The following is a 13630-nucleotide window of genomic DNA, read 5'->3' as shown; positions in this document are numbered from 1 at the left end:
AACAATATTGTATCAGCAATAGGGTCAGACTTTAACATTGAGTTTGTTTCAAATCCAGCGTGAGCACGGAAAAAGACGGTTACTTTACAGGCTGTTATTTGATGTCCTATTTTTATTAATTTGGTAGATGGTTAAAAAAAAGCCCTCGAGTTTTTTTCAAAAGTACATGTCAGCCCTTTTACTTTATCTGGGCATAATTAAGCCCTCGTATTTTTAAAATTGAACAATTAAACCCTTATTATTTTAAAATCGAATAAATAAATCCTTTTAGTTTACTTTTGGGACACTTACCCCCTCAAATTTTTAGTAAATATTTTAAATATTAAAATTATTTTTGAACTTTTTTTCTATATGATTATGAGAGACATGTCAGTCATTAACGAGTATTTCTAATTATGTTGGATGAAAGAGGTTATTTATTTTATTTGAAAATAAAGAGGGCTTTATTGTACTCTAAAAAAATTAAAAAGGCTGATTTATATTTTTGTGAAAACTATGAGGATTTTCTTATACCTTTTGCATATTGATTTTATATGTTGTCCCACCCGCTTAAGCCCGTAAAATAAAATACAAATATCGGGTTTGAGTAGTAACAACAAAACCTGGTCCAAATTCAAACAGCATTTGATCTTATTTAAAAGTTGAAAAAAGCCCGATAGGCCCGGCTAGCCCGACCATAAACAGGTATAATTAGCTAGAATTCTTTTTTTTTCCCAGATCTCTAAAGCATTAGTATCTCCGACGATTGAAATTTTTCTTGCAAAATTCTTAACTATAAAAACAATATCCCATATCTTTAAAATTCAAATCAATAACATCATTACAATTTATTAGAAATATTAATGGAAGTAATTATTAATTATAAATTGGTGAGAATGTGACAATCCACTCACATACTTATGAGAGTGTTTAGGTTCAAATATGACCTAATAACTAGAACTAGTTAATAGGTGGTTGAACCTTCACACCTATAAACTCATTTATATTTTTTCTCCTAAGCAATGTGGGATTATCTTTAACACTCCCCCTCAAGTGCAACCGGGACTGGACATCCGGTTGTCACTTTAAATTGACTCCCCCTGAAACCTGAAACTGAAATTTTTGATTTAACAAGCAGCGGCAACACCGGACCGGGCCGCTGGAAATGAACATCCAGACGGACAACCGGTAAATTAAGAATCCGGGCCAGACACTGAAATTTTAATTTAATACGCAGCGGCAACACCGGACCGGGCCGCTGGGACTGGACATCCAGACGGACAACCTGCAAATTAAGAACCCGGGCCAGACCCGCTCCGATACCATATTAGAAATATTGGTGGGAGTAATTAATTATAAATTGATGAAAATGTGACAATTCACTCACATGCTTATGAGAGTGTTTAGGTTCAACCATGACCTAATAACTAGAACTAGTTAATAGGTGGTTGAACCTTCACACTTATAAACTCATTTATATTTGTTCTTATAAGTAATGTGGGATTATCTTTAACACAATTGTTTTATGGGATAATCACATAGATGGAATAGCTTGCATAATTAAAAAAGTTACTTCAAAATCATTTAATATAATATATTTTGAAAAATTGCTATATAATTTATTCGAATAAAAGTTCAACTCCTGAACTTGTGACACATGCATTTAACTCAGTTTTTATTTTTTTGAGCAATTAACTCCAAAACTCTTCCATTTTTGATCAGATTATTCCATAATTTATATTTTTATTGCAAAAAATAGATTTATGATAATTTTATCGCAACAATTAGAAAATTTTTTAATTCTGATTTAAATTATGTGGTTTAAAAATACAATTATGAGCTAATCTGACTTAAAAATAAAAACTTTAAAATTAGTTGTTCAAAAAAATAAAAAGTGAGTTAAATGACTTTATATTACAATTTATAAGTTCAAAAGGTGCATTAATCTCTTTCTTCTAATTTATTTCATATACATCTCTCTCATGAATTGTGAATAGGTGAGGAATTCTCAATTTAGAAAATTCTTATCTACAATCTATCCCATAAAAAAAATTTGTACCAGAACAATCAAATATTAATGAAATAAGAAGTTAAAAAAATATTAATGAAATAAAAAATGAGTAAAAAATATGAAATTTGCTAATATTTGATTGGTTCGGTTCATGCATCTCTTAGGCACCTGCTGTAGATAAAAAAAATTCAATTTTTTGGTACATAAAATTTTAATATTTAAAAATTCTCTTTTATCTAAAGGTATGAAGTGTAGCTTTTTTTTTTTTACCGAACTGAAGCATCAACTCTCCTTCGATCTCGTGGTCGCAAACTATGGAGGCCAAGATAAATATCTCGGTCTTCCAGCCCTGGTATCAAAGTCCAAGAGTGAAACCTTCAAAGAAATCAGCCATAAAATTCGTCGGAAAGTAAGCGGTTGGCAAGGCAGTTTACTGTCAAATGGAGGGAGAGAAGTCTTGATAAAAAGCGTTGCCATGGCAGTCCCGGTCTTCACCATGTCTTGCTTCCTCCTCCCCAAAAGTCTTCATAAAGAGATCAATTCTATTATTTCTAACTTTTTGTTGGGGCCAAAGGAAAAATGAAAGGCGTATGCATTGGGTTTCGTGGGCGAGGATGTGTCAACCGAAAGAAAGCGGGGGTATGGGTTTTCGAGATCTAGAGAAATTCAATTTGGCCCTTCTTGCCAAACAAGGGTGGCGTTTGTTAAATCAGCCGGAAACTCTAATCTCCCGTGTATTCAAGGGTAAGTACTATCCCCACGGCTCTTTTCTTGAGGCAAATATTCATTCGAACAGCTCCTGGGCATGGCAAAGTATTCTGAAAGGTCGTTCAGTTCTAGCCACTGGTCTTCGATGGCAAATCAGAACCGGGGAGCAGACATCTGTACGTGACGACCCATGGATACCTAATGACTACCCTTTCACAGTCTCAGCTAGCACGATTATTCCCGACCACATCCAAAATGTCTCGGATTTAGTTCGACCAAATGCAAACTCTTGGAATGAAGAGTTGGTGAATTCGGTTTTTTCACCTACTGACGCGAGCGCCATCCTCTCACTCCCTCTTAGCATCACGGGTGGAAGTGATAATTTGTTATGGAATTACACAAAAACAGGTCGTTTTTCAGTTAAGTCTGCATACCATCTCGCTTTCGCCAACTCGTCCAATCTGAATTCCAGTTGTCCAACTGTGAGGCCAAGGGGAAATGACCTTAACTGGAAAGTTCTATGGAAAATGAAGATTCCTCCAAATTTGAAATGCTTCCTGTGGAAAGCTTTTAACAATGGCCTAGCAGTAAATGACAACATTCACAGAAGGATTATCACTAGCACGAGTCTTTGTCCAAGATGCTATGAGGCGGAAACAATTGATCACGCCCTCTTCCTATGTCCTTTTGCAGGAACAGTTTGGCTGGGTTCATCCATGGGACTAGTATTAAAGGATAGGCTCCTTACTTCCCTTAAAGAACTCTGGTTTTTCCTCCTCATGAGATATGTAAGTAATGAAGGTTCAGAGAATGAACTTGCAAAATCTGCCTGGATTTGTTGGGCACTTTGGCTCGCTCGAAACAGCCTCATTTTCAGGGGGGAGGATAGCGACCCTCCGCGGGTTTTGCAGGTAGCAGTTAAATGCTATTCGGACTGTTTAGAAGCTTTCACAAGAACTAAGAATCTTCCTAGACCAGTCATGAATGCAGTGGTGTGGTATCCACCACCTTTGAACTTTGTTAAACTGAATTTTGACGGAGCTTTCCATCGAGCCACAAGCAGAGGGGTAGGGGCGTGCGTAGTGAGAAACCATCAAGGTAAAATTGTTTCATCCTATGCACGAATGTTCCGCCATGTTACTTCCCCAAGTTTAGTTGAGACTTTCGCTCTACGTGAAGCCATCCTCTTAGCTTTAAGGATGAAGATCACACACGTTGTCTTTGAAGGAGATGCCAAGAACATCATTCAAGCTATGGACACGGATGTGGCGATAGAACCTTCGTGTGAGGTGGTTCTGCAAGACTGTCGCAATTTAGTTAAAACTTTTCGTGCTGTTTCTTTTAATTTCATTAGACGAAACGGTAATTGGGTGGCGCATTCTTTAGCCAAGAAATCCCTTAGAGATGAGGCCTTTTGTTGTAACATTCTAGCCCAATCGGTGTGGCTAGAAGCGAGACTCTTGTAGTCGATTTTTCATTAATGAAGTGTAGCTTTCATAATTTATAATAATATTAAAAGAGGTTTGTATTACATGTGATCTAAGTAAAATATAAACTCTTGAAATTATATTTTTTCTAAATCAAATTAAACTGAAAACTTATCTGCGGAAATATAAATAAAATGTATCTATGTTCAAAATTCAAACCAAACAAAAAAGTGAAATTTTAGTTTTTTATCGAATAAATTAAAAGGTTATTTGTATCAAAAAATTGGCATTTTGCATTTTTCGTGATTTAAGCACGTTATTTTAAACGCGGCATTTCATATTTCAACCTTTTTAAACTTTCTCATCCTATAAACCTGTGTTATTTTAGGTGTTCTTTCGCAAAATCTGATGTAGTTTTGAACGTTTTAAGTAACTAAAACGACATCGAACAAGACATTTAGACTATAAAATGCCCAAAAATAAAAGGTTAGACTTTTTATGCTAAAAAAATAAAAAAATTGAGATATTTTATGCTAAATTTAAAAAGTGTGGTTAAATCATATAAGAACACCAAGAATTAAATTTTATATACAAATAATCTTCAATTGAATTTATCAATTTCTTTCGATTTTTAATTTGAGTTGATTTTTTTTCATGCCATTTAATAATAATTTTTCGATTCCCTTGTGCGAAGGAAATTTCTTGTTAGCCACTACGTCTTCTACTTGCTACGTGGCAAACTGCCACTTGGCAGAATAAGAATCGCATTTGTCTTTTCTCTTAAAAAATCTAGTTTTATTAATTAAAAGAGCAAAAGAAATCGATAGTTGTATGTATTGTATTTTTTTATTTTGTTGGCCACCATTCACGGTATAACAAATAATATATTTTATGTTGATGGTAGCAAATATTAATTATGTTCTATATTTTTATTTAGTTTTATTAATTACAATATCATTTGAATAAAAAAAGATTATAATTACAATAAAACAGAATTAACTTGATCGAGTAAAGAACAATGATAGAGATATTTAGTTAGAAATATAGTTATTTTTTTGCTATATTTATTTTTATTGTCTTTTTTTAAAAATTCATTATGTCTTTTTTTTATGAAATTTACTTGTATTTTTCATGACAAGTAAGAAGAATTTCATAGCATAATTATAGCTAAACATTTATGCAATTTTACTTTTAATTTGTTTGTGAATAGTATTGCATATACCTTACTCAAACATCTTCTTATATACTAAGATAGGCTTTATGAAAGTTTTTTGATTAAAAAAACAGCAGCATTTTAAAGAGAAAACACTATCTACATGCTAGACTTGAAATATACCATGCCCTGTATCTTGAGAAATACTTATGTGAACTTATTAATTGGATATCGCATTTAATTACGTCATGTGTCATGCATTTAACAGATGATCTGTAATCCTACGTGGCGAACTAGGTTTATACAAACTTTTTTCCTATATCTTTCAAAATACCTTCTAATTAGCAAAATGATAAATTCAACATAAAATATTTGTTAAACAAAATTATTTATAGGTCCAATTTTTCTTATTTACCTAAAAATTTGCATCTAATAATATGAAATTTGTTATGAGTCTCTTTCACTTGCAATTATGACTGAAATAGCACATAGCTAGAATTGATTCAAATTGACCAGAATTAGGATCAAAATATATAAGTAAATTCTTATTTCTGGTCAGCTGCAAAATTAAGAAAAGAGAGCAAAGCTGAAACTTTCTGCAATAAGATATAAGCCATCAATTTGGTTCAATTTGCAAAGAATATTTACTATTTTAATCTTGAGATTAGCAATAATAAATTTGCATGTTGCGACCATTCCTCTTTGATTTTAGTAGTAAGAATATCCGATCAAATATACTAAATTGGATAATATCTGAATAGACAACCATCTCAGGTATTTAGTGCTGAAAAATATACTCCCTCCGTCCCGTTTAAGAAGGGACATATCTCAATTTTTTTTGTCCTACATAAAAAGGCCAAATCATGAATTTTGTGCTATTTTACAAAGAATTCTCTCTTATACCCCTATTTTCTCTTTCTATAATTAAAGCTAATACTCTTCACACAAACTATAAGACAATAATTAATAGGGGTAAAATAAGAAAAACCAAGAGTAATTAATATTTTCTTAATTTATGTGTAAAAGGGGTATGTCCCTTCTTAAGTGGGACGGAGGGAGTATATGTTATCTAGTCAACCCAATGGAAGATCCATAAATTTTATATGATGAAGAAAAAATTTAATATATATAGCAAGCACTTATATATATATATATATATATATATATATATATATATATATATATATATATATATATTAGTGAGGGAAAGTATATGTTTATTTTTCATTCTTAACTAGCACGAAACCCTCGCTTTGCTTCAGCTGAGCCATTTTTCAACGAAAAAATAACGGATAAAAAATTATGAAATTAAGAAAATATATTTTAATATGGCAATTAAGCATCAATTAACATTAAAGTTGTATAAGTAGAGACATAAATTTAACAATAACAATAATATTAATATAAATATTTTTTATTTATTTATTTTTCTCAGCCACAACTTTTCAGTTTATTTTCTTTTCAAATCCGAAAGAGAAATTTTTTTTGGCTAAGAAAAAATCAGCATCATTTATTGTTAACTATACCTTTATGTCATTTTTTAATGTTAATTTTAAACAATAAATTGTAATTTACTATTCTATATTTATTTTAAACTATCCAATTTCAAATTATAAATTAAAAATTAACTTTATATTACTTGAAACATAAATTATTAAATTATGTTGCACTGTAAAAAAAACTCAAAGGTGGCATAGGTGAAGGTTGGGATGGGATAAAAAGAAAATTTTAAGATAAAATGTTAATATTTTTATTTAGGTTTTTGTTGGTTTCTGAATATGTGATGGTTATTCTTTTTCCATAAGGGGGAATGTAATTTGTATTAAATATAAAGAATTAAAAGGGGCATAAAGGGAATCAAAAAATCAACAAATATGTGGGACCATTATATTTTTCCAAAAAGGGCAACATAATAGTATTTGATTAAAAGGATAGATGAGGGTATAAATGGGAAATAACAAAAAGACTCCATAAAAGCCCTTACACTTGCTAATAAGGGCATTTAAAGTAATGAGAGATTCTTAGGTAGACTCAGTCTACCACGTCATCTGTAGACTAACCTATCATATTATGACACGTCATTAAAATAGTGGCACCATCGTAATTTTCTTTATTACTTATTTACACTTTTGAATAGTAATATTACGATAGTGCCATTATTTTAATAAAGTGTCATAATGTAATAGGTATAGTTTACGGATGACGGAGTAGACTGAGTCTATCTAAAATTTTCTCCTAAAGTAAGTTGTTATTCATTGAAGTTTATATAATTAGCAATGGTATAAAGGGAATCCCACAATTTAGGTTCAACTTTATACTATAGATATAGTAATTGGTTTTTTTTTTCCTCTGAAATTGGTCCAGTTTTTAGCCATATGTGATTGTAGAGCATTTTAATGCTTTAATTGGTACAGATTTTTTTTTTCTCAAAAAAAAAAAAATCCTGGCCTAACTCTATCCAAATTTCTTTAGTCTTTAAATTAGTTAATTCTAATTTTTTTTGTTAAGTTCAGCCAGTTCAGCAATTAGATCCGCCCAAAAAAAAGATGCAGATTCGGCTATCTTTCAATTTTTGAAAGTTTTTCTTCATGGAATATTTATGTTTTTTAAATTTTGAGATTATTTTTATATTTATTGGCAACAAAAATGATGCAAATATTAAGATAGCCTCAACTTAGTTAAAATGTTCAAATGCGTTCTCTTATTTCTTAGACTCCAAAATTATATTTCAAAAAAAAAAAAATGTGTAACTCAACCTTAAATAAACAATAATAATTTCCCAAAAAATAGATATAACCACGACATGCATGGGGTGTTTGGTTCAGTTTTTTGGTGGAACTTTTGGCTTTTTCTTTTCAAAAAGCTCCACCAAAGTGTTTGGTGAGAAATTTTTCAGAGTTTTTTTGGAGCTTTTTAAACCTCCAGCAGCTGCTGTTTGAAAAGCTCCATTTTGGAGCTTTTTGCCAACAGCTGATAGCTGTTTCATTATTTAGACAAAATTACCCTTATTAGAATATATCATTTTTATATATATAAAATTATTTAAATTATTTTTAAATACTCTAATCATTTATAAATTATATAAAATTATTTCAGTTATATTAAACCAAATATAATTTAATATCTTTTTGAAAAGTTTATTTCAAATTTATCAAAAAAATATCTAAATAAGTTTAAACTAAATATTACTTCTTATAAAAAATAATTATTAATACTTTTATTAAATAATATATGATATAATATATTCATAATTTAATAAATAAAAACAAAAATTATGCCCTTTACGGTCATTTTATATATAAACAGCTACAACTAATTAAATCTCACTAAACACTTATGGTCTATCAGTTATTAGCAACAGCTAACAGCCACCAGCTATAAGAAACAACTGAACCAAACAGGCCCAAAGACAAAACATTTTCATACCAACGACAAGTTCTTATATACAAGCAGACACATACTATATTAATATCAACTTCAAATTTTGTGATCCGCTCTCTAAATCTTTTGGACTAGAAGTTGCATGCCATGTTGAGGTTCAACAAGCATTCTAAAAACAGGAGAATGAACATAATCAGGAGACAATGATAATTTAAAGTTGGAGACAATAAGGGAGATAACAATTTTAAGTTCGACCGTAGCAAAGTGTCTACCAACACACAACCGAGTCCCGAAGCCGAAAGGGATATAAGCTTGCGGATACTTGCAAGCTTTAGAGACTCCATCGGCAAATCTTTCGGGGTTGAACTTGTTAGCATCTTCTCCCCAAATAGTTGGATCTCTATGTAAAGTTGAAATCAAAGTCCAAGTGCATACACCTTTTGGTATGGTGATGTTTCCAATTTTGACTTGTTCAAGTGCCTCCCTTACCACAAATCCTGCCGGTGGAAATAACCTCAAGCTCTCTTGAGTCACCATTGTCACCTATTTATACACAATCATAACATTACAATAAGATAGTCAATTTACTAATCCAATATAATTATGTGGCTCTTGGTATCATCTTTCGTGTTTAATTCCAATTCAATTACTACTCCCTTCAAGCCGAATTAATGGACAGTTTAGAACATATACGAATATTAAAAAACACCACATTTACCGTTTTCAAGTTGGATAGCGAATTTGGATCTAGGCATCCGTGATCGGAACATTGGGAAACTTCAGCTCGAATCCGAGATTGCCACTCCGGATGTAAAGCAAGAAGCATGAGACACCATGAGGCCGAGATGGCAGTTGTGTCGTGTCCAGCAAAATACAAACTTTTGCAATTGTCTACCACAAATTGCTTTGCTGATAGCTTTTCTCCATTATTATTGTTCACAGCCTCCTCAAGTATTAATTGCATTAGGTCCTTTTCACTTAAATTTTGTCTCTGCCTCTCTTGAACTGTCTCCCATATTAAACTCTCTATCTCCATTTGCAAGTTGCTGATCTCCTTATAGTTCTTCCTGAAATCATAATGGACACACAAGAAATTAATTAAATCTTTTAATAAGTAAATTATTTGTATTCTTATTTATATTTAAATTTTATTGATCAATACAATACTCATCACTCAATTATTAGTATTGGAAAATTCATTTCGTATGCTTGGCAACAGACTCATAAATTTTTTATAGGGTGGACAAGTTTATATTGAAAGTTTATAAAATTAGTAAAATTAATAGAATATAAATTTTAAGGTGGACAATACAAAAAAATTATAATATTATTTATATTTTTTCAAATATTTAAAATATTAAAATAGCCAACTGCTCATCATAAATTCTTTTGAGATCGCTACTTGACAGATAGGGTTGGAAACAAAGAAAAGGGATGAACAGTTGCCTCTGACCGAAAGTTATTGGTTGTCTTCCTATACCTTGTAGTATTATTTTTATTAACAAAGTTTAGTCATAAATTTTAAAAAGTACCGTTCGAACGGAAAAAGAAAAGAAAAACTAAATTTGGTGATAAATAAAAAAATTGTTTTCTTTGTTGAAGTAGCTAGAGAGATTAAGTTAATATTGACCTTTCTAAAAAAATGGACCATTAAATATAAAAAATTTGAAAATGTCCAATATTTTTAGTGATTAAGACTACTATAAATCAAGTAAAATGAATGAATTTTGTAAAACAAAAAACAGAGGTCATGTTTGGTTCATAGAATAGAATAACTCTTTTCGACTTTTAAAATGAAATAGCTATTCCATATAATCATATGAAGTAAAGTAAAAAATATATATTTTATACGGAATAGCTATTCTATTCAGCGTCAAACCAAACATAACCATAAGTATGGAAGATGAAGTTACCGAAAATTAGAGAAGCCAAAAAGGGAGGCATGCTCAGTAAGGGCTGTATGAAGAGTTCTAAGCTTGGAGAAAATTTGTTTGCCTTTGCAATAAGAGCTACCGAAGCAAGCTCTTGCAATCACATTTGCTGACAGCCCCTTCAAATCATTGTCAATTGTAATTTCAGCTTCGAGACCCCCTTGGGTTTCAATCACCTGCTTCCACTCTTCTATCAATAATTTTGTCGATTCCACCATTAGCCCCACCATGCTCTGCAATACATGCTCCAAGTTTCAATATTATACTACTATTTTGATTTTTTTTGAATTTATTGACTTAAATATATAGATATCTTTTCTATCACAAATAAGAATCTTTTCAACATATGAAAAATTGGAACAAATTCATTGACAGCGTCTGAACCTTCTCCTCTCCCAACGCAGTCCTTAAACTTCAATTTAAGTAAAATATACTTCAACTATAATTCTAACACTATGTTAATAAATTTCTGTTCCCATCAAAATATATTGAGATAACAGTGACGTGGCTATACAAAATCATTTACATAAACAGTTTTTTTATACTCCATGTGGCAGTAGCATAGCACACATGCCAAGTTTAATATGATGCTACGTGGAACTCTAAGTGACGTGTGTTTTGTATGATTAAAATATGATAGTAATTTATACAACCACGGCACATCCACGTAAGTTCATTTAGGATTCATTAATAAAATATACTTTATTGACTCAAATTCCACATATTTATTACCTTGACCTTGATCATGAAAAATTCTGGTGCAATCATTTTCCTCTGTAGAGCCCAAAGATGGCCATTAGAGCCCACAATTCCATTGCCAAACATGGGTGCAAATCTCTTCGTCACAGAACGAGGCTTCCCCAAATTCAAAGTATTACACTGGTTCAATTCTTTTACCAATTCTGGCTCTGTTACATACACATGTTGCTCCAATCCTGTTGAATATGTGTATACTGAACCTGCATATTCATCATTAATTAGCCTAGTCACACCAAAAATTATAGAGCACATTATGTCTTGTATGTTTTTTTTAAAAAAAAATTCATAAAAATATGCTCTGATTGTTTTTTTAATTTTTTTCTACAAAAACACGCTTTTTATATAATCTATCAAAAATCTACTAATGATCATAAAAAAAATCAATGAGAGTGTAGTTTTACAAACAGTCATATTTTGATAAGATACCCAGAATCATATACTATCAATGTTTCAAAATTTTGACCGAAAATAAATGTAACAATAATTGGGTGTAACAGTGATCCAATGATGTATGGGCCACAAAGAATAATGTAACAACCATATTTAATGAAACAATAATTAATGGGCCAACTTTGATTCTGGCTATTTCTGGACTGGACCGAATCTACTCGGTCCCCTTCTTTTGACAGCTCTATCCACCTGGACCTCGTATACATATTTCCTCTCACATTTCCCACCTAATTATTTTATTTTTTTATTTTTTTGAAGATCTCTTTTTTATTATTAGTAGTAGCTTTCAATATCTTTTCCTCAATTATGGATTGAAAATTATTTATCGTAAACAATTCAATGTCAACGAGTAGGCTACATCTTGGATGGTCCAAACATTTATAGTGGTAGTGTAATGATATATACGTTTTCCCTTACAAAAATCAAAATATAAAAGAAATAATCAAATGTGAACTTTATTAAATTATATGGGCCAATTCTATGTTGTACCATATATAACGCATTATTTGCAAGTCATTGTCCCCAATCGTATGTTATAGATATACATAGCAATCATTTATAAATTATCAACCCCAGGTAACAAAAAAAAAATCTTATAGTTGCTCAAATTTGGTTCTATTGTAGCAGAAAAAATAATTTTATTTGACATCAGATCGAAAAGGAAGATCAGACTTCCAATAAGACTTGATAGTCAAACGCTAACACAGAATCAAAAAATAAATAAACAAAGAAAGTAAAAAAAAAAGAAAACGAAGCGAGAAGATTTAAGATAAAAATAATAATAATATCAAAATAGAAAAACAACCAAAAATAATCACCATCAAATAACAGTTTCGATTATGGGTGTTCGGTTCATCGTTTTGAAATCCGTAAAAATGAATATAAACTATTATATTAAGAGCTAGTAGAAACATACCATATAAATAGAAAAATAATAAAAAATAAGTAGTAATCAGCAGTCAAGAAACAGTTTCGATTATGGTTCATCATTTTGAAATCCGTAAAAACGAACATAAATTATAAGAGTAAGAGCTAGTAAAAGCGTACGTACCGTATTGTCGCCTCCAATGTTCAAAATAAGGAAATACCATAGAAGTGTAGTCTAATGCTACAATCTGATGATGAGTAGGAGGCTGCTGGTTCTTAACCTCGAATTGAATTTGGCGCATCTCAGACATATTTCCATAAAAAAGAGAAGGAGAAGGACCTTTTATACCTTGAACATGAAGCTGTCTCTTCACTTGAAATGATGGAATCAAGATTTGTTTGAACAAGTAAGCCAATCCTAGAACACAAAAAGAAGATAGCAAAAGATAGAGATCCATGATTGGATATAATACCAATTAATTTCTCTCTTCTTCTTTGCTTTTCTTCTGCCTTTTCAATTATTTATAGTGAAGTTTCAACCGACCATTAGGCGTTTCCCGATTGAAGAGGGAAAAATGCAAGTAGCAATAGATATTATATTTATTAATTATGTGATATATATAGAAAAATTATTTGGACTTCCAACTTTGATCATTATCATGCATGATGCATGCAACATCACAAACCCTAAAATGATTGGACGATGGGTTGGGTTATCTAAATGAGTTATTGGTGGATTTAGTAAATATTGACATGACCCACCGGCGAACCTCAGCTTTTTTAAGCTTAATCTTTTCATTTATGCCTCGATTTATTAAAAATAATAATTTTAACTTTTATTTTGGAAAAAAAAAATCAAATATTTTATTTTTTACAAATTTTAATAAGTATTTTTTAAATTTAATCCTAAATAAAAATAATTTATTTTCTCTTCAAATATATTTAATTGACTAGTTGAAATGCA

General features: G+C 30.9%; 1 protein-coding gene across 1 annotated transcript; it reads right to left on the bottom strand.

The window, feature by feature from the left end:
- Nucleotides 1-8683: 8683 nt before the first annotated feature.
- On the bottom strand, nt 8684-13281 carry LOC126666085 (cytochrome P450 714A1-like). Its single transcript, XM_050359044.2, has 5 exons — nt 12851-13281; nt 11323-11549; nt 10573-10823; nt 9378-9726; nt 8684-9202 (listed from the first exon to the last, which is right to left on the bottom strand). Exons 1-5 carry the CDS (start codon nt 13122-13124, stop codon nt 8777-8779), a joined length of 1527 nt encoding a protein of 508 aa, XP_050215001.1. The 5' UTR covers nt 13125-13281; the 3' UTR covers nt 8684-8776.
- Between the last annotated feature and the right edge of the window lie 349 nt (nt 13282-13630).

The sequence above is a fragment of the Mercurialis annua genome, linkage group LG1-X (assembly GCF_937616625.2).
Source record: "Mercurialis annua linkage group LG1-X, ddMerAnnu1.2, whole genome shotgun sequence".
Lineage (NCBI taxonomy): Eukaryota > Viridiplantae > Streptophyta > Magnoliopsida > Malpighiales > Euphorbiaceae > Mercurialis > Mercurialis annua.
Note: the sequence above shows the minus strand (reverse complement) of the source record. Positions and strands in the feature narration are given on the sequence as shown.